The 27,821-nt window shown below is 38.8% G+C and overlaps 1 protein-coding gene across 10 annotated transcripts in view; it reads left to right on the plus strand.

The window, feature by feature from the left end:
* The window catches only part of LTBP1 (latent transforming growth factor beta binding protein 1), a 401,756-nt gene that overhangs the window by 207,107 nt on the left and 166,828 nt on the right, over nucleotides 1-27,821 (plus strand). For all 10 annotated transcript variants that reach the window (XM_012788393.3, XM_012788394.3, XM_076000662.1 and 7 more), the window contains 3 exons: nucleotides 749-973; nucleotides 2,220-2,494; nucleotides 26,318-26,420. In XM_012788393.3, the coding sequence (XP_012643847.1) occupies nucleotides 749-973; nucleotides 2,220-2,494; nucleotides 26,318-26,420 (603 nt within the window). The remainder of the gene's footprint in view (nucleotides 1-748; nucleotides 974-2,219; nucleotides 2,495-26,317; nucleotides 26,421-27,821) is intronic.

Consider the following 27,821-nt stretch of genomic DNA (forward strand, 5'->3'; position numbering starts at 1 on the left):
AAACATTTTCAACAGGTATTATTATTTTTAAGTTAAGTGTTTTTCAACTGCTTAATAATTGTACATATTTTTGGGACACATAGTGATGTTTTGATATATATAATGTATAGTGATCAGATCAGGATAATTAGCATATCCATCATCTCAAACATTTATCATTTCTTTGTGTTGGGACCATTCAGTATCTTCCTTTTAGCTATTTGAAGCTGTATAACATACCATTGTTATCTATAGTCATCTTTTTATCACTCTCATTTATTTATTCTTTGAGATAATACTTATTTAATATCAATGGCAGACATTTTTCTAGGTGCTAAGGATATAAAGGTTGCTAAGCTGGACATATCTCTTGTTCTAAAGGAGGTTATAATCTAGGAAGACAGTTAATAAGCTAGTAATTAAATAGAAAAACAAAGTAATTACAGATTGCAAGAGGTACTTAAAATCACATTGTGGTAGACAGTAATTCTTTGTGGCTATTGCATATATATTCTTTTCCTGTGATCTCTTCTTTTCATCTCTGGGGGAGAACAGTCACAAACTGGAGAGTTAAGTGACCAAAGATGGAAAGAAAAAGGCAGTGAGGAATAGAGACTATTTTGGGTCTAGTGTTTACTCTTTTCCTTACCATTTCTAAAGTCCTGAATATGATGGCTGCAGTGGGTTGTGTGTTTTGGGGATTTTGTGGATTGCTACTTAGTCTTTGAGAGACTAACCAACTGTCTCTATTTTCTCTTTTCTCTTTCAGTAATTTGCCATCTTCCATGTATGAATGGTGGCCAGTGCAGTTCAAGGGACAAATGTCAGTGCCCACCAAATTTCACAGGGAAGCTTTGTCAGATCCCAGTTCACGGTGCCAGCATGCCTAAACTGTATCAGCATTCCCAGCAGCCGGGCAAGGTGTTGGGGACACATGTCATCCATTCTACACATACCTTGCCTCTGACCATGACTAGCCAGCAGGGGGTCAAAGGTAAGCTTTTCTCATCTTGCCCATTCGCCAGGCCTGTGTTAACCTGCTAAACCTACACAGAAGGCAAGTATCCACAGATGGTCAGGGCTGGTACTGAAGCAGAAAGGAGTTGTGGCCGGAGAAATGGCAGTAAAGACAGAATGTGGGCCCAGGTATGTGACTGCAGTACTTTCTAGGCCATAGAGTATTAGTATCTAGGAAATCAGAAAATAAAAAGGAGCCCGTCCTTCTCTAGTGACTCTTACACCAAGAACTAATAAATGTGCCTGTCATTGTTCTGGCAAGGCCTGGGAAGATGAGCAACACAGTGTTGGGGCCCTGCCAGCGTTAACAAACTAAGGGGTCACACAGTATCTTTTGGTGAATTTTGTAATTGAAGACTGCTTGGTTTTGGTTCTGAACAGTCATTTAATCTCACTGGGCTTCAATTTGTTCATCTGTAGAGGAAGGTAAACTAGGTCACTTGGAGCTCAAAAATTCTATGACTCATTCATTCTTTTAAACCTGTTTTTTTTTTTTTTTTAAAACACACAATTTTTAAAAGGGGGTCAGAGAAGTGTTACTGGCTCCTATTCTTTAAAACCTGAATTTTTGTATCAGAAGATGAGATTTGTTTAAAAGCTGCAGAAAGTAAATGTTGTTTCAGATGTTAAATAACATGCTTTGGTATCTGTGAGTTATGTAGGTGTGTGCACTTCACAAGAAGCACAAAAGTGTGTGTTCATATATCGTTTAAGGTTAAGAGAATTGTACTTGGTGCAGTTGGGTTTCCTCTTTTAATTGAAAAATACAAATCCTAAAATTTTTCCAATAGAAATTTTGTGAAAAATTAAAAACTAATCAAATTCGTGAGTCTTTCTTATTATCATTTAATAAAATCTACTCACTTATCACAACAGTCAACATGAATTTCATAGTTTTATGATTCTACTGAAAAGAATACTTGTGTCTCACGAATGTGTTACTGTTAAAAGTTTTAATTTCTCTTTACCATTGCAGTTTTTTTTTTAAGATATAAATTCAGGTTTAATTTTTATTTTGAGTGTACCATTCTATTCTGAAGAATTTTGATGGCTATGCTGCAGAAAGAGATATTAATTATGCATCTGTTTTACCCTACATATAATGTATGTGCATATAAACACGTGTGCATGTGTGTTTATAAAATATACTTTTATATTTTAAAAATCCTGACTTACCTGTGAATTATTCATGGCTAAAAAGTTTTCTTCCCAATCTGTTTTAGTGAAATTTCCTCCCAACATAGTCAATATCCACGTGAAACATCCTCCTGAGGCATCAGTCCAGATACATCAGGTTTCAAGAATCGATGGCCCAACAGGCCAGAAGGTAAAAGAAGCTCAACCAGGCCAGTCTCAAATCTCTTACCAAGGGCTTCCTGTCCAGAAGACCCAGACTGTACATTCCACGTACTCCCAGCAGCAGGTCATTCCTCATGTCTATCCTGTGACTGCCAAGACGCAGCTTGGCCGGTGCTTCCAGGAAACCATTGGGTCACAGGTAAGCAGCATTGCCCAGACCATTTTAGTAATGCATTCCATTTAACAGATATAGTATCATTGTAATAAGAAAGCCAGACTTGGTAAAAATGAGTATCTATGACAAACTATGACCCATAGGCCTGTTTTTATGAATAAAGTTTTATTGGCACACAACCACATTCATTTATTTATATATTGTCTATGCCCGTTTTCATGCTGCGACTGCAGGATTGAGTAGTTCCAACGAAATCACATGGACTGCAGGACCTAAAATATTTACCATATGGCCCTTTACAGAAAAAGCTTGCCAATTCCTGATGTATAGAATAATTTTCAGTAGTAAACTTTCAGAAATGTTGCTGGACATCCATGATTATTTGCTTATATTTTTTTCAGTTAGAACTCTCTGTGTATAACGCATTTGTCAGGCATGTGATATGATAAGGAGATATATTCTAGAAAGACATTTGAAAATATTTATGCCTTTTGCCAATAGTTTATGGGTTAGTGGGTACAGTTGAATTTTTAATCCATTGTGCATTAATAATTCATGTCATCTTTTACTTTATTCTGATAAAAATTTGTAACTAGAAGGGCAATGCATGAATTGTTTAAAGTGCATTTTAAATAACATTGGATTTACTTGCAACTTAAAACCTATATTTATATCATAAAGTGAGAGAAAGGCTGAGTTTTCTTTAAAATTCATCATTGAATGTGCATAGTGAAGACAATCTATAAGTATTGATTCCTCTACCCTAACCACTTGGTGCTACCTGCTTTGAGATTATGTGATAATGATGGAGGCTTTGTTCTGTGGCCTCGTTATGGTTTAAAAACCTCATGAGAAGAGTTAGATGAGGTGCATTTATTAGTATTCCTCTGTTTCTTCAATATTCAAAAAATATTGTGTGTGTGTGTGTGTGTGTAAAATACTTGGGGGTAGTAAAATCAATTGTTTACTGTTTTAGAACCCTGGAAAACATTTTCAGGTACTGACTCAGTCAATGGTAGGATTATCACCTTTCTTCTAGGAGAAGGGAAAATGGGTTTTGTCCACTGAGATGAAAAGAGCATCCATGTGGGCTTCTGAGACCTTAGTAGGAGCCGTGAGTGCCGGTGGCAGGGAATCAGCTTTCTTATCTGCAAAGTGGTGACAAGATAATGGGGCTTATGGGATTTTGTTAAAGTTAAACAAGATAATTAACATGAATCCTGCTTTTCAAATATTATAGAACTATCCAAATATTAGCTTAGAGGTACTGATAGTGGTAGGGTCAAACTTAAAAGTAGTCAGAGTAGATGGTTGCTTATGTCATGTAATCTCACTAAGACAGGGGCAGGCTTGATCCCGCAAACACAGCCTTTATCTGCCTGTGGATTCCTGAAGTGCTAATTAACGCCAGGGGACCTAACATAGCTTTTTCATTCCTCAGTTGAAATCTAGTATAAGCAAATGATTTGGGGAAAAGCAACATCATCAATTTAAATTTAGCTTAGAGATAAAAACTGGATTTTTGTGTTAAGGGCAGGTTTTGATGTGCGTAGTGGGGCTTGAAGATAAACTTTATACACGTCACATTTTTACCCTGGACTAGCCTTGGAGAGGGAGGATGAATTTGGTCCTATTTGCATTGTTTAGTCATTCCAGCTTAGGTTGGTCAGGGAGAAAGGAAAAAAGTAGATCCTTTAAAAATTGCATGCCCAGTACCTTTCTCCTCAGTTTCCAAGTTGGAACGCAGATGAGAGAAAGCGAGAAAATGAGGCATAACAAACTTATTATTCTTGGATAATATTAGGCAAGGTGATTGCTAACTAGAAAAGATGAAGACAAATTATTTACTTGTAAGCCTAAACTGGACTATACAATTGAAATGAATTTGGTAATTGATGGAGCTACACAAATAATTCAAACTCAGTGGAATGCTTTTGCCTTATCTGGATACATCTGACTTTTGGTCTGAAAGATCCAGACAGTGATCTCAATTCTTAATTCATTTTGCATGTGTAGTCTCAAATACAGAGCTTCAAAATAAGACCTGTTTTTAGAAAACATTTTCAGCATATATTTATTTGTCTTTCTGTTTGTGGGAAATGCTGCTGGATGCCAATGATTGCCCCAATTAATTTGTGCAATTAGGGTGAACCAGGCATTAAAAAATACATTACTGGTAAATAGTCAATAATATATAGATGTATCCTATAAAGGTGTTGGAAAGTATTAGTGCTTTCTTGATGTGGTTGGTTTGAAAACATAGCTTTAGGCAGGATATATAGATAGATGATAAACAAATGGCTGAAAAACCTACATAAATGCTCATTATTGTTTTACTCAGTGGGAGCACTCTTGTTAGTTGTAGATTTCAGCCACTGGGACTTTTAATGCAATAGTTATCAATAAGCACCTTATATGTTCATATGCTGCTATGAGAGGTATTAAAATAAATTTGGCAGAAACATTCTTGCTTCTGTGGTACCTTCTTATAATTAGGCAGTAAACTTCAGATTGAAAACCTAAGATGAACTGTGATCAGTGTATTTAAATTCAGGAAACCTTTATAGAGTAGAATTTCCAGAACTAGTTCGATGGTGGAGGAAAATGGATGAGTGGTTAGAAAATCAAGATCACAGAGCAAAAGTGGAGAATAATTAAACAGAGGAAAGAGAACATTGCCGAAATGGACAAGGAAGAGGTGTCAAAAGAGATCAGATAAACAGAATAGCTTGGCATTCCTGGCAGGCTTTTGTACAACTATTAAGCCTTTTACACCTAGAGCATCGTACAGTATAAATATAGACTTGGTGGCAATTTCAGAGTATTGTGAAGCCTCTTTGACCAAGCAATCAACTCAGCATCATGAATAGTGAGGAACCCTGACACGTGCCTCTTGTTGTGAGACAGTATACAGGCTACAGCATCATCTTGGAAGGATTCTTGCCAAAAATGTCTAACCTTAATGGTATCAAAACTTTACATCTAACTTCCGTCTTATAGGGAATACCGAAGGCAAGAAAACAAGCTTAAAACATCACATACAGACAGCAGAAATAATCAGACAGATTCATAATGTAGGGTGTTATTGCCTGATTCCTTAAAAAAAATCATACCATGAAAAAAAGTGGGATGACTTTTTTAGAAAAAGACTAAAGAGACAGAACAATAACTATAATTTATGTACCTTAATTAAATCTTTTTTTTTCTTTCTTAAAACAAGCTCTAAAGACATTTTGGGAACAATTGGGGAAATTTGAATATGAAATGCATCTTAGTCCATTTTATGTTGCTATAATAGAATACCACAAAGTGGATAATTTATTTTAAAAAATTTATTTTTCACACTTTTGGAGGCTGGGAAGTCCAAGCTCAAGGTGCTGGCATCTGGCCAGGGCCTTCTTAATGTGTCATCCGATGGTGGAAGGGCAAGAGAGTACAGAGAACAAGAAGGGACCAAACTTGCTTTTATAACAAACACACTCTACTAACTAACCCACTCCTGAGATAATGGCAATCTGTTCATGAGAGCCCTTATGACCTAATCACCTCTTATTAAGCCCCACCTCCCAACTTTGTTGCTTTGGGTATTAAGTTTCCAACAGATGAACTTTAAGGGATACATGCAAACTTTAGGAAACTGGCTATTAGATGATATTTTGGAATTATTAATTTTCTTAGGTATGGTAATACTATTATTATGTAGGAGAATGTGCTTATTCTTAAGAGATAAATGCTGAAAGTTTTAGGTGTAAAATGCCATGGCGTCTATAATTTACAGTCACACCTCATTTTATTGCACTTCATTTGCAATTTTGTGTGCAAATAGGTTTGTGGCAATCCTGCTTAAAGCAAGTTTATTGGTGCCATTTTTCTGATAGCATGTACTCACTTTGTGTCTCTGTGTCACATTTTGGTTATTCTCATAGTATTTTAGAATTTATTATTATTATATCTGTTATGGTGATCTGGGATCAGTGATCTTTGTTACTATTATAATTGTTTGCAGGTACCACAAACTGCACTCATATAAAATGGTAAACTTAATCAATAATTGTTATGTGTGTTAATGACTGCTCCACCAACCGGTTGTTCCATTTGTCTCCCTCTTCTCAGGCCTCCCTATTTGCTAAGACATAATAATATTGACATTAGGCCAATTAATAACCCTACAATGGTCTCTAAGTGTTGAAGTGAAAGGAGAATTACATGTCTCTTACTTTAAATCAAAAGGTACAAATGATTAAGCTTAGTGAGGAAGGCATGTCAAAAGCTGAGGCATCCTGTGCCAGACAGTCAAGTTGCGAATACAATGGAAACATTCTTGAAGGAAATTACAAGTGCTATTCCAGTGAACATATGAATGATACGAAAATATATAAAACAGACTTATTGCTTATGTGGAGAAAGTTTGAGTGATCTGAGTAAAAGATCAAGCCAGCCACAACATTCCCTTAAGCCAAAGTTTAATCCAGAGCAAGGCCCAACTCTTCAATTCTTTCAGGGAGGAGAGAGGTGAGGAAGCTGCAAAAGAAAAGCTTGAAATTATTAGAGGTTGGTTCATGAGGTTGAAGGAAAGAAACTATCTCCATAACATAAAAGTACAAGGTGAAGGAGCAAGGGCTGATGGAGAATCTGCAGCAAGTTATCATTGATGAAGATCATTGATGAAGGTGGCTGCACTAAACAACAGCTTTTCCATGTAGGCGAAACAGCCTCATATTGGGAGAAGATGCCATCTAGGTCTTTCATAGCTAGAGAAAAGTCAATGCTTAGCTTCAAAGGACAGGCTGATTCTTCTGTTAGGAGCTAATGCAGCTTATGCCTTTAAATTGAAGCCAATGCTAATTCACCATTCTGAAAATCCCAGGGCCCTTAAGAATACTGAATCTACTCTGCCTGTGCTCTATAAATGGAATAAAAAAGCCTGGATAACAACACATCTGTTTATTCAATGGTTCGCTCAGCATTTTAAGGCCACTGTTTAGACCCTCCTGCTCAGAAAAAGATTCCTTTGAAAATATTATTACTCATTGACCATACACTTGGTCACCCAAGATCTCTGATGGAGATGTACAAGATGAATGTTTTCATGCCTCCTAACACAACATCCATTCTGCAGCCCATAGATTAGGTGTAATTTCAACTTTCAAGTCTTATTATTTAAGAAATATATTTATAAGGATATTGCTGACGCATCTTGGCAAAGTAAATTGAATACCTCGTGGAAAGGACTCACCATTCTAAATGCCATTAAAAACGTCCACAGTTTGTGGGAGGAGATCAAAATATCAACATTAACAGGAGTTTGAAGAAGTTGATTCCAGTCCTCATGGATAACTTTGAGGGTCAAGACTTCAGTGGAGGAAGTAACTACAGCCATGGCACAAATAGCAAGAGAACTAAAATTAGAATTAGAGCCTGAAAGATGTGTCTGAATTGCTGCAAATCTCATAATAAAAGTTGAATAGATAAGGAGTTGCTTCTTATGGATGAACAAAGAAAGTAGTTTCTTGAGATGGAATCCACTCCTGGAAAAGCTGTAAACATTGTTGAAATAGCAACAAAAGCCTTAGAATATTACATAAACTTAGTTGATAAAGCAGTGGCAGGGTGGGAGAGGATCGACTCCAGTTTTGAAAGTACTTCTACTGTGGATAAGATGCTATCAAACAGCATCGCATGCGACTAATCTTTTGTGAGAGGAAGAGTCAATCGATGTGGCAAGCTTCATGGGTTGTTTTATTTTTAGAAATTGCCACCTCTCTGGATCAGCCAGCAGCCATCAACATCGAGGCAAGACCCTCCACCAACAAAAAGTTAATGACTCACTGAAGGCTCAGATGATTGTTAGCATTTTTTAAGCAAGAAAGTATTTTTAAATTAAGACATGTACATTTTTAAAGACATTATGTTATTGCATACTTAAGAAACTGCAGTATAGTGTAAATACAACTTTTATATGTACTGCAGAACCAAATAATTCATGTGACTTGCTTTATTGTGATATTTACTTTATTGTGGGTGTCTGGAACTGAACCCACATCATCTCCAAGGTGTGCTTATATTTTCAAATGTATTTCACACAGAAATATGGCAAAATTCTAACAGTGTTTGACTGTAAGAGGTGTATATGCAGGTGACCATTATAGTATTCTTTGAACATATCAGCATATTTGAAAATATCTTAAGAAGTAGGATAATGTTAAAATTTCCTAGACTTACACAGAGAATAATATATCTTTAAGCTGAACTGAAAAGCCGTACCTTTAATATTAATTCAAAAAAATTTTAAAGTTTTTAACTTTTGAATGGGGTTGGATAGGTGTCAGAGTGATAGACCTGAGGCAGCCAGAGAAGGGAAGTTGGCCTTGGTTCAAGCGTGAAATGACCAGGGGCCAATCTAAGAAGATTTCATTATAGGCTGTTGTGGGGAAAAAAAAATCATGATTGCTGGATCAAACGATAGGTCTACTTTTAGTTCTTTGAGGTATCTGCCTACTGCTTTCCATTGAGGTTATACTAGTTTGCAGTTCCACCAGCAGTGTATGAGTGTTCCTATCTCTCCATGCCAGCATTTGTTGTTTTGAGAATTTTTAATAAAAGTCTTTCTCACTGGAGTTAGGTGACATCTCATTGTGGTTTTGATTTGCATTTCCCTGATGATTAGAGATGTTGAGCATTTTTTCATATGTCTGTCTTCTTTTGAAAAGTTTCTGTTCATGTCTTTTGCCTAGTTTTTAATGGGCGTGTTTGATATTTTTTCTTGTTGATTTGCTTGAGTTCTTTGTAGATCCTGGTTATCAGCTCTTTATCAGATGTATAGCATGCAAATATTTTGTCCCATTCTGTAGGTTTTCTGTTCATTCTATTGAGTGTTTCCTTGACTGTGCAGAAGCTTTTTAATTTGATCAGGTCCCATTTATTTATTTTTGTCATTGCTGTGATTACTTTTGGGGTCAGCTATTAAAAAAATGGTGAACTAATATCTCTTGTATTAACCTGGATGGAACTGGAGACCATTCTTCTAAGTGAAGTATCACAGAATGGAAAATGAATCACCATTAAATTGGAATTAATTGGTCAACATTTACATGCACATATGGAAATAACATTCACAGGAAATCAAGCAGGTGAGAGAGAGGTGGAGGGGATGGGTAATTTCATGCCTAACAGGTACAATACACACTATCTTGGAGATGGGCACACTTATAACTTTGACTCAAATGGTACAAAAGCAATTTATGCAACCAAAACGTTTGTACCCCTGTAATACTCTGAAATAAAAATTTTTTAAAAAGAAAAAAATCATGATCAGTTGGAGTATTCTGAATTTTCCTGCTTCAGATAAATGCTCATGACAATTGAGTAGCTGACCAGTAAAGGAGGCTTGTGAGGAGACAATGAATGGTTATATATTTTTTATAAGCAGCCCCATTCTCAATTGGTATTAAGAATACTGTTTTAGAAATGTAGCAATAGAGGAATAATAGAAAAAAGTTAGTGGCCAATGAATAGATCTATTGGTGATAGTTATATTCATAGCAACAGAGGACATTTCTTTGTGTTGTATTATAATAAGAAAAGAGCAGGAATAGTGGATTTGAAACTTTCTATATTTTTTTAACCTTGACAGATAGTGCCAAGATATGGGAGAAAATTATTTCTATTGTTTTATTGTTATAAAAAATGATGTTTAATCTCTCAGTATCCTAAAAAATATTTTTTTATTTTAGGATCATATAAAGAGTTTATACCCATCACTAAATTCCCTTTATTCAAAGAATAGAAATTAATCTAATAGAATATATAGGCTGGCTGAGAGGAATGGGTTTTTTGAATATATATCAAGTTTGAAGTAGTTGGCAAGTCATAATTTTTGTGGACTTAGGTTTCTGTATTACCTGGAGTAAATTATAATAGTCCATATATATTTAAAGACATTTATAAGACTTTGCTCACTGAATGATCAAATTAGAATTATACTCCAGTGGTTATAATTACCATATACTTTTAGGGTAATCTCATGTTTTCACATAGTTATAATAAAACTTGAATATTTCCACACTAGTTTTCATCTTTGAAGAGAGGCCAAGTTCCGTAAAATACCCCTCAAATATATTTTTATATCACAGAGACATTGAATATATACACCTTTTCCATTATATAAGGTGGTCCTTTGTTTTAAATTGGTTGTCTTAACAGTGACCTGAATTTGAAGCTTATTTGGCATCTTAATTTTTGATTGTTTCAAACATGTTTTATTGATTGCCCAATTGCTGGAAGCAAACATGTACAGTGACCTAATTATGCCAGATGGTAAGAAAAGGCCTCGTATGTGAAGTGTTCAGAACATGACACGGAGTTCAGGGTCTAGCTTCCATGCCGAATCTGCCATTGTCTGGTTGCACAATCGTGTGGTCTTTGTCAAACATGGGAACTTGCCCCATAATTAGACACAGGCATGACAAGAGGAGACAAAAAATAAAAGTGCTTCAAGACCTTCCTAATGCAAATGCTTATAGAGCAGAAAATTTCACATACAAACACCTGGGTTAACTAAAAAGCAGGTTTTCCAGCATTCTGGAAAACCTAAAGTAGATAGCAAGAGAGGAAGAGAATGTGTTTTTAGTACAGTGCTCTAACACAGGTAAAGATGATCAAATAACACATTAACTCACTTTTAGTTTGCAGCTATAAAACTCCTATAAAAGTTTAAAAAACCATGAGAAACAAACTCTAAGATCTCTAATATATATTCTACAGAAGAAAATAAACTTTATGTGGATTAGAAAGAAAAGAAAGGACCAGTAATTGAAGTGAAATCCCAATATCATTGGAAAAAATCTTTCTTTCCTTTAATTATTGGCCACATAAATAATAAGCCCTGGGGTAACATTGAAGTGACACAAGAACTGTTTGGGATTCTCTTAGAGGTGCCAGAAATTATTTCAGCAGTTGTCTTTGGGCAGGAACAATGGAAACAGAATGGACCATTGGAGAAAAAGATTATTTACTTGAGAATAGGTCTCTTTGGGCAGATATATTGGGTAACATCCTTGAGCTATAAAGCTTAGCACTGGAACACATGCACCCCCATACTCCCCCCATTCTGAAAGGCCAAGTAGATGCACTTAACTTTTGTTTAAAATTTTTTTTAAAAAAAGAATAAACATAATGGAGACATGAGTAGGAAAGTGTGAGCTCATTGATGTGGAAAGTATTCTAATTACATGGTTAAAATACTTTTTTAAAAAGTCTCAATAGTTCTGTCACAGGACTTTGAAGAAAAATATTTCTTGGTTCCTACCGCACAGAAGCCAGTGAGAAACTGGGGAAACAGATGGGATGTCTGCCAACTCCACATGGCAGAGAAAAGATGGGTAGATGGATGGATAGATATCGATGAGATCTGCTACGGATTTTCAAAATCTTTTCTCAGTGATGGGAAGTGAATGTCATGCCCAATTAAGGGAGCTGGGACAGTGAGTTCTGCTTAGAAACCCACCCTTTAATTTCCACAATTATTACTGTGGCGAGGCCTAAAGCTATGATGAAAAACTAGTTTTCTCCCGACAGAATTAATACCAGAATCATTGTAACACTTTTCACATTGGCTATTCCTCTGAGTCTATAAACTACATAAATAGATTAGAAGTCTACAGAAAAAAATGCTTATAAAACATTGTAGCAAGGACTTTTGGCCTCTCACTCAGGCATCAGCCCTTATGCGAGAAGAACTGAGTCAGCCAGGCTGGGTCAGCAGAAGGAACGGGTGGACTGTCGCCCTTTCTCTCTCTCCCCGTTGCTTGGGCCCATGTGCTCTTGGGGGAAGGGTCCTTCTAAGTGAGCTTGGACATGGGCCGCAGTCTTCATCTTCTTTTGAAACTGCTGCTGGGCAGTGGCTGGGAAGGCGAGGCTGGAACCATTGGACATCTGCCCGCCCCATGAGCGGAGAGCTCACTTGGGATGTGTTGATTGCATTTACTGAAGTTTGGCCTCCTTCAGGTGGAATAAGTCATTAACACCAGGCACTTCCTATGCCATCTGGGTTTTTCTTTAGTGTCCTACTCAAGTGCTCCTTTGGCATCATCTAAGAAATATTTAATTGAGTGTTAGTGACTCTGGTCGTCTCTAGTGGCCCTAAAATGGCTGCTTTCCGTGGCCATCCTTGCCAAGTGTTACCTGTGTTAACAGCAGAAGGTATCACCGAAGGTGGTGTGCACATCTCAGTGATAGGTGCTAGAACTTTTAAGTGGTTGCTAGTCTCCTTCCAGCAACCTCTGCCAGACTGACTTCATGCAGCGGCCCTCTTGTATGAAGTCAGGAATGATCAGTAAAGACAAAGATTAGATCCAAAGGAGAAAACCAGCACATGTGAAAGAGAACATGTCTGCATGCCGCTGGGCTTCTTCCAGTGCAGGGGAGAACTGGTTATTTTATTAATACTTGGATTGAGAATGTGGGACTGAGACATTAGGATAATCAAAGTATAGATTCTTAGAGCTGGAGTAGAGTACTTCAGAGAATGGGTGGTGACCTAGACATTACCCCTCCTACAGTCTTTACTCGGGCAGATGTCTTCTGGGAAGCAAAGAGGCTGTCACTTCAAGTGTTCACTCACCCTGACCTGTTTAATAGGGAAGCAAGTCTGTGTTTCCTCCTTGGTTCTCCCTGAGCCCCTCCTCTCAGATGTGTTTTTCATTTTATTGGCAACCAAAATGCCTTTGCCATGACATGGAATATCAAATTTCCATATTTTGTAGCTCTAGGGTTCGCTAAAATAATATACCTATTAATAAGTAGACTTCTAGTTTTACATAGGAATAGGCATGGATAATAATTATGGAGCAGCTCGAAGTGGAAGCATATTAAGCTACTTCTGCTGTTGACGAAGTGGCAAGACCTTATGGTCATTGTATTTGAAGATAACAGTTCTGAACACATTGGAAGTAGTTTTAAGAGATGATGGCTTGAAATGACTGCTGATTTAGGCCCTCTATACATTACAAGAAATGTTTAAAGATTTACAGCTGGTATTTCTAGGATCTGATGTTTTTTGGCTCTGTGCGATCCCTAGAAACTGAGATTTGCTACAATGAAGTGGAATCATCTGGTTTACTAAAAATTAAGTCCTCTGCGATATGACCCATAAAGTTGTAGTGAGAGAAACATTGCCCTAAGTTTAGAGACAACAACATTCTCTCTTTTCCTCTGCCCAGCACGTTCTCCAAGATGATGATAGTATTATTTTTTCTTTTTTGTCCTTCTATTTTTTCCTCCTGTCTCCTTTTGTATGTAAAAGAATTCACATATAAAATCAATTTTCTATTTCAGCAAGGCCACTTAATGAGGCTATGCATTTCCTCTGGTGATACTGCCATTGTGCAAACAGTTTGAACATGTCTGGTTTGAGGGAATTGTTTCAGAGCCAGTTTATGGAGCTGCACAAGAAAATTAGTCTTTCTTTGCTGGTCTCCTTCAGCTCACTTGTTTACTATGTTCTTAATCTGAAAGTGTCCAATGATCAATTCAACTCCAGTGAGCAAGGATTTGTCACCACTGAGAATAAAGTATGTCTTTAGCCCTGAATAAAATTCTAAAATTCAACCAGTGGAGTTCTAAATTAGAATCTAATCAGGCAATTTTGAATTTAAATATTTTAAAGTTGTTGGCTTTTGTGCCTCTTGTGTCTTCTCCACCAGCTTGTGCTTTTCATGAGGGCAGAACCACTTAAGAATTGAGCTCAGTACTGGGCACAGGTGAATCATCGGAAAATACATCCGTATTAGTCAGTTAGGCTAGGTTGTGTTTCAGTAACAAATTAACATAACAAACGTTTACATTCCACATGTGCTAGACAGCTGACGTGTAAGCAGACAACTCTGCACTCACGTTCTTGGGGACTTGGGCTGACAGTGGTTCTATCATGCTCCTGCTGTGCTCAGGGTACGTGTCTTCTCAATTCCTACAGAAGGGGAGTTTTTGCAGAGTGGTGTTGTAGGGACATTCATTACCTTTCCCATAGCCCACTATTCAGAACAAGTCACATGGCCTGACTTAGTGCTACGGACTGAATTGTGTCCTTCCCCCCTCCCCAAATTCATATGTTGAAGCTCCAACCCCCAATGTGACTGTACTTGGATATAGAGCCTAAAAGGAAATAATTAAGTTTTTTTTTTTTTTTTTTTGAGACAGAGTCTCACTTTGTTGCCCAGGCTAGAGTGAGTGCCGTGGCATCAGCCTAGCTCACAGCAACCTCAAACTCCTGGGCTTACGCAATCCTGCTGCCTCAGCCTCCCAAGTAACTGGGACTACAGGCATGAGCCACCATGCCCGGCTAATGTTTTTCTATATATATTAGCCAATTAATTTCTTTCTATTTATAGTAGAGACGGGGTCTCACTCTTGCTCAGGCTGGTCTCGAACTCCTGACCTCGAGCAATCTGCCCGCCTCGGCCTCCCAGAGTGCTAGGATTACAGGTGTGAGCCACTGTGCCCAGCCCAACAATTAAGTTTAAATGAGGCTGGGGGGGGGGGCCCTGATGTGATAGAATTAGTGTCCTTAGAAGAAAGTCACTGTCCCCCCACACTCATGCAAGAGGTCATGTGAGCGTACAGCCAGATGGCAGCCGACCACAGGCCAGGAAGAGGGACGTCACCAGACTCTACCATGCTGGTCCCTTGATCTTGGGATTCTAGCCTCCAGAACTGTGAGGAAATAAACATGTATTGTTCAAGCCACCCAGTCTGTGGTATTTTGGTATGGCAGCGATACCTGACAGTTAGGGAGCTGGGGAATGTGGGGAAACAAGTGGTTGTTGGTGAGCAATGATCGTTCCTACCACAAGTGTCAGGGCAGTGGACAAGACTGCATGGTTCCCTGCTCCCAGGGATCTAAATGAACCTGTTAGCATTATTTGTGGCATTCAGTTTTTCTACACAACTTGCAACCAAACCACGGGTAATTATTAGTTTTGAGTTCTGTGTACTTGGAAGAGACATAGAAGAATCTGAAAGCTTAACCAAATGAGGCATGCATTGCAATTTCACATACTGCTGTTTGGCCTAAAACGTTTTTTGTTCCTTTCATTATCTCTTTATAGACAGCAGTGAAGCTTGATATAGAAAATTTCTCTATGTATAGTAGGTGTTTATGTTCATCATTTTGGGGGTGATCTGCTTGCTGCAGTAATAGTAACCACTGTGTACCCATCTGTATTTCCTCTCAACATAAGTCTTTTTAGGCACATCCCTGATAATGGAACTTGAATGAAACTACTCACTATCTAGTACTAATTTTTATGATGTGATTTGTGTTGTTTTGCCTCAAGGAAAAGCTAATGGGAGGTATGATGTCAGAATATCATCATGACAATACTATACTTAATTTTTCCTTTTGCACATTAAGAAAAGCAAAGACACACATATCACAACCTAGAAGGTTTAACTGTTCAAATGTTCAAGTTACTGCAGAGGTGGAGAAAATAGGCAGCTCAAATTTGATCATTTCTTTAGAAAACATGTCTAGTAGAATCATAAGTGTCATGCTTAAGAGGTTTCCTTTCCCCCTTTGTACGTTACTTTAGAAACCGTTTTTGCCCTAGTGTAACTTTTAAAATACCATTTCATAAATGAAAGTAGTTGTCTGGAATTCCTTGAAGCCCATGGTTTGGCTTCAGCAGGTTTTAAACAAATACACTGTCAGAAATCAATGTGGATACATTTCCAGCAGTTAATGCTCTAGTCACAGTAGATACTTTGTAAAATCAATAGCCTGAAATATCAGAGGATTATGGTTGTATCAGATACCCCAAATGCCTAACATTGTTTTAATTAATCTAATAAAAGAAAGCTGGGTGGACTTTAAAACAAAAAAAAAAGCTTGCCTATAAAGAATGTTCTGCTCAAGCCAAAGCAAATTTTTTTTATAAGTTCTTTTAGAAAATCTGGAAGTATTTAAGCATTTTCCTCTTCTTATGAGACAATGCCTGTTATTCAGCCAGTACTCTATTGTACAGTATTCTTCATGACAATGGCCCTTAGGACAAGTTGATTATATATGGTGTTCTAGTTGCATTAGTGATGGGGTTTAAAGATTTGGAACTTTTTTCTTATTGGCACACAGGAAAAAACATGTTTCATGTTCTAGTATAGGGACACTGAAGAGCTCTCATGAGGGTTTCTAGCTTAATTTGGAGCCATAGTTGATCCACAGGCTAGAAGAACATCATTTTGCTCAGAGCGTGGGCAGGAGTCACTTTGCCCAAGTGGGAATGTGTTTATATTATAGTGAAGAGATTGATAATAGGAGCAAAGGAGCTAAGACAGAAGTTTGGGTTAATCCAGCCCATTACATATAGTCAGTGCTTTTCCTATAAGGGAACTTATTCCAGTTCTTATGAAAATAAGTTAAAAATTTCCAAAAATGGGATTCAGATTCATCAAACAGATTCAGAGTACTAAAAGCGTAGCTTTTGTTTGCCAGACTGTAAGGTTTTGTGTCAGAATGTTCTAGTAATGTGCTTCTGAATGTGGATGGAGGTAAGGATGCACCTGCACCGGTGGAATAATTTATGAGACATACCTGTGTAATGTGGCTTGATGGACCATAATGTGACTTTATGTCACAGCTCAGTGCACACAAAATCTGCATCTCCATGACTGTCTTGAATAATTTGAGATCTTGCCTATTGATAATCACATGTAATTCATTATATTCTAGAAAGGAGCCATTTAAGAGCCATTATCATTTTTAGGAATGTAGAGCTTCCTTTTTGTGTGTACAGGTTAGCAAGAAAGGGCTGGCATGAGGTAGTGTCAAGAAAAGGGAGCCCTTTTGTTATGACAGGGGGTCCCATTTGTCATCTCTGATGAATGGATTTTGCTCTTGTTCTATAAACCTATTTTACCCTTCCTCAATAAACAGAAAGAAAGAAGAAAGAGGAAGGAAGAGGAAGGGAAGGGAAGGGAAGGGAAGGGAAGGGAAGGAAGGAAGGAAGGAAGGAAGGAAGGAAGGAAGGAAGGGGAAAAGGAAAAGGAAAGGAAAAGGAAGGAAGGAAGGAAGGAAAGGGAAGGGGAAGGAAGGAAAGAAGAGAAGGAAGGAAGGAAGGAAGGGAAGGGAAGGGAAGGGAGGAAGGAAGGAAAGGAGGGAAGGGAAAGGAAAGGAAAGGAAGGAAAGGGAAAGGAAAGGAGGAAAGGGAAAGGAAGGAAAGGAGGGAAGGGAAAGGAAGGGAAAGGAGAAAGAAAAAGATAAGAAAAGGAGGCCCAGTATGGTTATCACTGATTAAGTTGGTTCAGGTCAGGTTGGGAGGATAGAACTAGATGAGATGAGGCACCGTGGAATCGAATGCATCAACCTGGCAGGCAGGGACATCTGAGGAACACTGATCTTCACAGGATTGCCTTGACACAGGAAACCTTTCTACCATAGCTCCCTGGCTGCCCTCAGCCCTGCACTGGAACCTTCACAAAATCATAGAATTTGGGCACATAAGTGAATGTTAGCAATTTTATTCATGAGCACACTAGCATCCAGAGAGATAAATTAATTTGCTTAACATCCTGCATTGAGTTTGTGGCAGGCGGGGACTAAAACTGAGGCTTTCTGGTGCCTTGTCCAGTGTTCTTTCTACTAGTCCACCCTGGCTCTTAGGCCATCTCTTCTGGGGATGGAGGATTCATGAGAAAACATTGCTATCTAACCCTGAGAGGACAGATCTGTCTCTGGGACCTGTCTTAGGTAGGGGGTCCCATGTTCTGTGGTGCTTTGTGATTGGGCCGTGGATATTTGTAGAGAGGGATCACAGTGGGCTCCAGTGCTTTCCCTTCATGGTCTTGATTCTCTCATACCAAAGCATGGCACCATGGCAGGGCGAATCTTGATGTTCCCAAAGTGAAATCATCTGCTAATTGAACATTGATGTTAATGAGTGGAAATAGTGTGATTCAGTGATACCATGTTGTGTTTTTGAGCAGAATTAAAATGAAATTGCTAAAATTGCGTACCTTCCAACAGCATGTAATCTCTAAGCATTTGTCTGTTAGCCAGAACGCTTTTGAGAAAACTTGAATGTTTTTTAGCAAGATCTTAATGTCTTTTTCTTTTATTTCTATATTTAACTTAAATGTATATTTTTATACATATCTTCTCCATAAGTTGAATCTGGGACATTGTATGTTAAATAACTGTTAGAGTTCTTGTTCCTTTGTTAAATAAGCCCAGGTTTTTAAAGGAGGGGCTTGGGAGAAGGGGTCTAATATTGCCTGAGAGCCCAGTGGATGCTGGCCACGTAGCTGTCTCACGTGGAATCGATCTCCCATGCATTGTCTCTGTCCTCTCAAGAACTCCATGAAAGTGGTTGTTTTCAGTTCCATTTTATAGAGGAGAAAATAGCCAGAGAGAGGTTGCAAGTTTTGCCCATGGTAACATAGGCAGTGATTGGTAAAGTGAAGATGTGAACCACGTTTATTTATCTTCAAAAGCTGTGCCTGGCCATTGACTCAGTTATGGGTCATCCTTACATTACTTTTCACTGGGCCCACATGGAATATGATTGTGTAGAAAGGTACATTTTTCATATAGTGTATTGATGCCATGGGACATGTCAATATCATGGGGTTTGCTTTGGGTTAGGATGCTTCTTCACTGTGGCTGGAGAACACTTGTTGAGAAAAGAGATCATTTGTGATAAACTTTTAAAAATTTTATTTATTTACTTTTTTAGAGACAGAATCTTCCTCTGTCAGAGTGCAGTGGCCCAGTCATAGCTCGCTGTAACCTCAAACTCCTGGACTCAAGGGATCCTCCTGCCTCAGCCTCCTGAGTAGCTAGGACTTCAGGCACGTGCCACCATGCTCAGCTGATCTTTTTAATTTGAATGTTTTGTAGAGATAGGGTCTTGCTATATCACCCAGGCTGGTCTTGAACTCCTAGCCTCAAGTGATCTTCCCACCTCAGCCTCCCAAAGTAGCTAAGATTACAGATGTGAGCCATTGTACCTGGCCTATTTGTGCTGAACTTAAAAACCCCCTTCTGCTATTTGTTTGAAGAAAAGTATCGACAACAGGCCTTTAATCATCTCATTTTATTTTATTTTTTGTCCTATGATTATTCCTGATCATATTTACCTTAAATATAATTTCTTCCTTTTTTCCCCATAAATGATATATGTTATCCTGGGAATTCTTTTTTACATTTGAGAGAAAGTACTATGCTTTTATAAAAACATTTAATTTCTTTCCTCATCATCAATATTTCTGCATTTATTTCTGCATTGTTTAAAAGATGCCAATTATTTAGCGGGAAGCAATCCAAAACTTTTTTGCTTTGGGAAAAGGAACTATGATGTTTCCTTTTCCCCACGTCCAGGTATAAATCTGATCCCAAATTTGGAAAATGCTTCATGGCTTGGCTCTGTCTTATTCTGACTTTCCACACCCACTGTCTTTGTTCCTTCATATTTGGCCTGCCTCTCTCTCTCCTTACCCTCCGTGTCTCCTCCCCTCTCTGTCCTTTCCCAGTTGGTGGTTGCTCTTGTGCTTAGCTAAACCTGTTCCATTTCTTTGGAATCTCTCTCCCCAGTAGATCCATTGAGTGACTTCCTTGTTTCTACTATTGCCTAAACACAGTCCTCCTTACTCTTGCAAGAGCTATGATGAGTCAGACTTCTATTTTATTTCATGTTTTCCCTCAGTACAATCTCTAGGAGTATTTTTAAAAATCTGTATTACTTTAACATTTCAAGTTTTGTTTATTTGCTCCTATGGCTCCATGCCTTATTCTGTCTTGAGAAAATGTTCTTTATTCAAACATAAAATACTGTATACTTCGTTGTATAATGCTTCTTGATAACAAAAGAAAATGAGTTACATGCATGTGATGAGGATAATTTATAAGAGTAATTCAGTATTATCATTTGTAAATGTCTTACAGAGTAAGATTAAATAGTAGGTCCTTGACATTGTAGCTGCCTTCGTGGAGTGGCCCTTGGTATAATTAACTATCCAAATACTTTTAAGAAATGTATCCTGAAAGCTTATCACATGGTCATCACTTTAATGCTGGTTGTAGGTTTTATCCTCCCAGGACACCAGCTGAGGGGGTTGACTGGGGCCTGGGATGCAGCCCATGCTCTGCTCAAACTCCATGTCCTGGTGCAGGACACATCCCAAAGAGCTGCCCTTTTCTGATCCAGAGTAATGGCAGCCCTGCTTGGACATGCATCATTTAATCTCACAACTCCTTGGGGTTGGGATTATCATCCCTTGTCTCATTGTAGGCTTAGAGAGGCATGATCTGCCGAACATCTCACTTCTGTAAGAGGGATCTGGGATTTTGATCCAGTTCTAAAGACTCCATCCCAGCACTCCTTTCTTACTGCCACTACTGGGTCAATCTTCCCCAGGACTCTGCACAGTGCAGCAGACAGTCTTGGAATGAGGATATTGTTAGGTACCAGCAAATTTAATGCACGAAAATGAAACCTTAGGAAACCATCCTCCAGCATCTATCACAACCTCTTCAAGTTTTCATCTCTGAAGCAACTCCAGTTTGACAAAAATTATAAGCTTTGGTTGCCAAATGATAAGTTTTGGACTATCATTCTCCTCATATATTTGTAGGGAGATCTAAAAGTGGCTAGGATCACAGCCTAACTGTGAGTATCAGGAAAGTGCTATGGTATTATCTCAAAACTGAGGTTAAATTCTAAAAGTATTTATTCTTAATTAGGTCAGGGTTTAGATAAGTACATTACCCTATAATCTGTTAAATTTTAATGACTAGCTTCAAAAATAAAAGGTTTTTATACCATTGCTTATAATAATTTTATGTTGAAAAGGTTATAACATGGATATTTGTGGAATAATTGTAGTGATTCTCAAATAGCCTTACCCTATGAATAACAGTGCTCATACGGATGTGCACACAGAAAGGGTTGAAACATTATTTTCATGTAGTTTTCCAGGAATCATGGTCTCTGTACTGGTGAATTGGGACCAGGAGTAGTTTGTTTTTCTTCTTGCTGTCTTGCTTGTATAAGTCCTGTAGATGGAGGCCACAAGGGAGGAGGAGATAAGACAAAAGGAAGTGATTAGGGGTGCATCTGCCCAGACATAGTCCTAGTGTAGACATGAGAGCAAAGGGAGTACTTGAGTTTGGCTCTAGTATACAATAATTAGTATTTCCCAAATGAAATAATGTAAACAATCACAGAATCTGAGACCTGGAAGAAACTGTAGAAGTCATCTGCTTCATATCCTGGGCATCCCTGGGAGATGGTCCTCCAGGCCCAGCTTCTAGTGAAGATTTCAGCATCTTCCATTGTTGAGGTGCATTAACTGTTGAAGAGATCTTACATTTAGTGAGTTGATCTTCTCTTCCTGTGATTTGTGGCCTTTATACCTGCTCATACAAGTTGAGCATCCAAAATCCAAACAATCTGAAATCCCAAATGCTCCAAAATCCAAAAGGTTTTGAGCATCAGTGTGACACTCAAAGGAAATGCACATTGAAGCATTTTGGATTTTGGATTTTTGGGATGCTCAACTGGTAAGTACTTGCAAATATTTTGAAATCTGAAAAAATCCAAAATTGAAACTCTTCTGGTTCCAAGCCTTTTGGAAAAGGAACACTTAACCTGTACCTTCATCATGGAACAAGCTTCATCTTGCTCACTGTAGCTGAACACTGTCATCATGTCTATACATAGTCTTATTATCTGTACTTCTTCAGTTGATCCTCACAGAGTCTGTGAGAACCTTTGTTGTTCTGTGTGCACTGCCTGAGCTGGGTCACGCATTTGCTGAATCCTAGCATGGTTTTGTGGGGCTATAGTGCCCTTTAATCTGCAGCCCAAGGTTGTGTGAGCTTTTTGAGGAGCTATAGCACGTTACTTGTTTGACAGGATAGATTTTTGTTTTGGACTTGACAGTTAAATACTCGGTTTTAAATTGAGCACATTTGTCCTGGATTGCTTATACATAAGTCACATCCTAAAATGAGAGATAGTCTGTCTATGAAAATGTGGGGAATAATTCTTGTAGGAGAAATTCCATTTGTGTTTTAAACTGGTAAAAAAAAATCATCTCAATCTATGCATAAAAAATGTATTAAATAATTAGAAGAGTGAATCTGTATCTACATGATTACAGCTCACCAAGACACAGAATCTCCCAGTCTTAGAGAAGGACATTCTGAAGGTTAACCTCACTGTATTCCATGTGATTTTCTCCAATGTGGCCTTTTGGTGTTAGAGACAGAAGGTTCTTCCTCCACTTTCTTTTTTTCTAGGTACTTTCTACATCCAGGGGAGACCTTATGGTGCTCAATGGCCTCTTGGGTGAAAGTCCCAAGTATGGCCAGTCTCTCAGATGGAGTTTCTGGCTGCATGTTGAAGCCTCTTCGTAGCTAAAGAACCGAAAGGGCATATATAAAACTTTGAGCCTTGTTATAACCATGACTTCATCCCTCATAGCTTATTCTTATACTGTGCAGACCCAGTTTTGAGACGAACACACAGTGTCGTGGTACCACCTACACTGCCATTTATTTAATCGGTTTGGATGGCTTGTGCTGCTCTTGGCTGTGGACCCGCAAAAACAAAGCCATGGGATAAAGCGCCCTGAATCATGTAATGAAAACCTTGTACCTTTTTGGAGGCCCGGTTGAGAAAAATGATTTATTTTTGCCCTACCAAATAAAACATTCTAGGAATCCAAGGTGAAAATTGGATTTTAACTGCTACCAACATTTCGAGCATATAAAATCAGCAAGTGTTGAGTGTTTTGCTCGATTAAGAGAAGAACCTAAAGAGTCTGGGACAAGAATGATCTGTGTAGGATGTGAACTGGTGTCTTAATGTAAATCAAACTGATTTATAAAACTGGAAATAAACATGAAACACACTTTGGCAGCCAGATTGTAACAGTACAGACCTCTGTGTTTTTAACATAATCATTTTGTTCCCAGTCGTATGCTCGGGTCATGGTTCCCCTTCCTCCTTCTGTGCTTGGTCTTTCGGGTTAAGCTTTCTGTGACGAGACTCCAAGAGTCTGGGAGCTACCTGACTCCAGCCCCAAACACGTGCCTTTCTTCTCTCAGCTTCCCGTCTGTCCTCATATTGATTCTCCCTCCTCCTCCTCTTCTTCCGACGTGTGTCACATGGGTTTCTCCTTCTATCTCTCTGACAACCGATCACCTCTTTATCACATTGTTTTGTCCAGTCTCTCCGCCATGTCTGAGGCTGTTCACCTGTGGCCCTGGTGCACTTCCAGCCTCAGGGGCTTTTTCTCACCGTGTGTAGTCGAACACCTCGCTGAGAGCTCTGTTTCCAGGCAGACTTCCTTGCGTCAGAGCAGTGGCATCTGGCACACTGCGGTCCCTCTGTCAATGTTTATCCAGTCGGTTGCTCTGCGAGAGAGCTTCCCTATCTCCCTCAAAGAAAGCATGCCACCCCTCTGCCGGAGTCACTGCCCATGTTTCATGATACCTCGAGATCCCTGGGCCTTACTGACTTACACTAGGGCTTTCAGCAGTGCCTTCCCCAGAATTAGGTGTCCATATTGGTTCATCCAAAAGAGCGATTATTTTTGCATGCCTACTTTTACCAAACTCAGAAATGCCTTTAACAGCAGCTTTTATTTCAGAGAAATTCATCCTGTCCTGTAGAGTCATTTTTTTGTGGAGTCTGGTACTTTCTAGTGGGCAATTAGACTAACCTATTTGATTGACGGAGTACCTACAATCTACTCTGCTCACACGCCTTCTGCTCCCTGGGGAATCTGACAAACAGGAAGGATCTCAAATGGGACATCTGGCTTATGGAGCTTTTATCTATAATAATAATAATAATTAATGATAATGGTAATGATAGCTGAGCATTTATGTGTGTCGGGCATAATACTCAGCATTGTACGTGCATTTTCATTTCCTTTTACTTCTCATGACCCTATGAGAAAGATGCTATTATGTGCTCTGTGTTACGGATAAGAAAATTAGTCTAAGATAATGCACGTAGGAAGTCCTAGGGCCAGAATTCATTCCCAAGCCTCCCTAACTCTCGAATCACATTTTTCACCACTGTCACAGACTGCTTTTGGAGAGCACACAGCATCCTGTTCCTGTTGAAGTCATTAAAAATCATTAAGAACCTTAGGACATCAAAGCTATGATGTAACTAAAACGTCTTTAACTTTTGTGGGACTGCTGAGTGACTGGTTCCTGCTACTTGCTGCCCTTCTGAGGGTCACCACTGGCCCAGACTTTCTGTTACCACATTCTGCTCACCAGGCTGCGCGTGTATGCTAACTCCTGTTGGTTTTCCCATGGCCATTGCTTGCCTGGATGGGCCGCAACTAGTTTATTCTTTGGTTCCTTAGGTTGTTTATTCCTTCCTTCGTGCATTCATTCAGCACCTACTGAGCATTGTACTGTGTATTGGGATACAAAGATAAATAAGATACTTATGCTTTTAACTAAAATGCATAGCAGAGGCAGCAGAGCTGTGTAGAAGGTGCTGTGGAGTAAAGAGGAGAGAAGAACTCACTGGAAGTGAAGAGACAGGGAGGCTTCACAGTGGTGGATCTTCAGAGCTGGCCTCATGGGGTGAATAAAGTCTGCCCAGCGGAAGATAAAGGCAGGAGCATTCCAGGGAAAGGAAACAGCTTTTGGAAGGACATGGTTTGTTCAGAAAATCAAGAGCCCTGTGGTGCGCCTGGAGGGTAGATGTAGAGAGGTGGAGGGGGGACAGGAGATGGCCTCGGGTGCAGATAGGAAAGACCTTATAGCATGCTGGAGAATGTGTAGTTTTCAGAGAGTGGGAAGTCTCCAAAGCTTTGTGCTCAGCAGAGTAATGTCATCAGAGTTGTCTTTGGAAAGATGCCTCTGGAAACTGCTTGGAGGATTTCGTAGAGGTTGAGGCAGAGGAAGGCAGAGTGACCCCTTGGATGCTCTGGGGACAAAGGTGTATGGGCTTACCCTGCACAGTGGTGACGGACAGTCAGGGTGCCCTCCCTGCCCAACTGGCTGCGGGAGGGGTACACAGAACAGCATCTGTTTTCCTAGGCCCTTCCCTGCCCTACTGAGTGGGTCTGACTTCAGGCCCCTGCCTCTCAGGCTCTTCTCACCTCCAGTGGTTGACCAGGAGTCCTCCCTGGGCTTAACATTTGACAGCTAGTGTTGCTCCAGTAGCTGCTCAGCCCTGCTCCCCTGCCTGCTCAGGCTGGGCTTGCTGAGACCTGCCAGCACCTTCCTAGCTTGGCTGCCCTCCCTGGGGCAGAGGGCTTGGCTGCCTGGAGCCTTGTCTCTGCCAGAGCTGATCTGCTCAGCTGATAATCATTTCTTGTACTGTCTTGTCCCTGCTCAGGCCTTGGGGTTATAGGAAGACCAGAAGCCTCTTGTAGGTGGGACCTGTGCCACTTTCTCAAGTTGTACACATGCCATGCCCTGATAGTTTTGTTCCCCGATGACCCACAGGAGAGATTTAAAGTAATAGCTTCAACTAAAATTTTAAAAGTTTGTATTTAACTTATAAATTGTGAGGCTCTTATTAAAAAAAAGCAAAGGCATTGGAAACTTAAGTTTTATAAAGTGCCCTGAACAATGACAGATTTTCATAAGACTCGAAAAATGCCAAGGTGCTCTTACTTGGAAATGTGCTTATTCATTTTAGTATTGTATTGATTCTGCCCTGGTATTTTGTTTCAAAGTTTTATAGTTTTTTTTCCCCTCTGTAATTGTGTTGATAACAAGGGAACTGTTTTATAATGTGACTGTGAAGCACAGCAGTGCCCCAGGGCTGAGCATCCTGCACTCAATTAACCTTCATATTTCACACCTCATCATTGCAGTGTGGCAAAGCGCTCCCTGGCCTTTCAAAGCAAGAGGACTGCTGTGGAACCGTGGGTACCTCCTGGGGCTTTAATAAATGCCAGAAGTGCCCCAAGAAGCCATGTAAGTGATGTCTGTCTCACCATTCCTTTGCAGATTAATGTAGCATATCTGTTTTCTTAAGATTACTCTTTTAATGATGGAGCAACCATTAGACTTTCAAAGAACTCCATTAGTGAATTCTAGAAGATAGTGTTATATGTTTCCAGAAAGCTTGCAAGTCTGATAAAGTTTCCATCTAGATTCTGTTTTTTTAAATAAGCACAGTCATTCATTGCCTTCTACAGTTAGATTACTTATGAGGGAGAAAAAAAAAAAACTCTCAAGAGGCAATGAGCTAAAATAGGCTCTTTTGTCCAAGGAAAAAGAAAATAAGATGTATTTTAAAATGGTAAATAAATGTTTTGAACCCTATAAAAAGATAGTGTAGTTGTTATTTCTTAGATTTAAATTGCTTAAGTGAAATTTTTATTAATATCCACATTTATGTTGAAGTTTTTGTTATACTATAGGTTTTCAAATTTTAAAAGTCAGGCTAAAATGGAGAAATGATTGGTTGTTATTTTGTAAAAGAAATTTATAATCACTAGGATGCAATACCTTCCCTTTTTTTCTTAGCACTACTTTTATACTATCACAGTCCTCAGTGACATCAGTCTGTATTACTGCCCACTTTTTTATTTGTCTTTAAGGTGTTTTTTAGAACCTGTTGATTGGAATAAATCCAGGTGTACACCTTTCTATTACTTTCTTGCCAACAATAGTTTGTGTTATATTTTTAGTTTTCCAATGTAGCATTAATTCTGGATAACTGACTTCTAATACATACTTTTTAGAAAGACAGAGGTAACTTGTTTTAAGTTGATCTTTCTTACACTAACTTATCATCCTTTTGCCAAGACAGCAAGTGATATTTTTCTAAACATCTTTCATTGCCTTATATAACTAAAGATTTTTATAGTTCTTTTTTATTCTTTATGGTGTAAAAAATTTCTCACTTGCTTCATTTGAACAATTTCTACTCTTAATTATATTGATTTGATTGATATTCTCAACAGTTACCTCTGCTCAATCTAAAATCTGCCATCTTGGAATTTCCACTCCATATCTCTTTCTTACATACTATTTGTCCTTCTACCAGCATAATAATTTGTTTTAAATAATTGCCTCTCATTTAGACACTTCCTTGTCTTTCGAACTTGCAGGTTCTCTGAATGCCTAAACCTAATTAAATTTATTTTGTTGATACTGCTCTTATCATCTGGAAGACTGGTTTGTGGAAAGGCCCACTAAAGTTTCTGATAATTAATGAATTCTTCTTTTAGAAAAATAATCCACATAAACGAGACATTCTGTGTTGGGAGAATATGTTAAATAGACTCAGTGTGCTGATTCGATGATTTGCATTGTGGATTTCCAGGAAGTAGGTTGAATGTGGGATCTATTTGCCTAAAATTACTTTGG

The sequence above is a fragment of the Microcebus murinus genome, chromosome 3, assembly GCF_040939455.1.
Source record: "Microcebus murinus isolate Inina chromosome 3, M.murinus_Inina_mat1.0, whole genome shotgun sequence".
NCBI lineage: Eukaryota > Metazoa > Chordata > Mammalia > Primates > Cheirogaleidae > Microcebus > Microcebus murinus.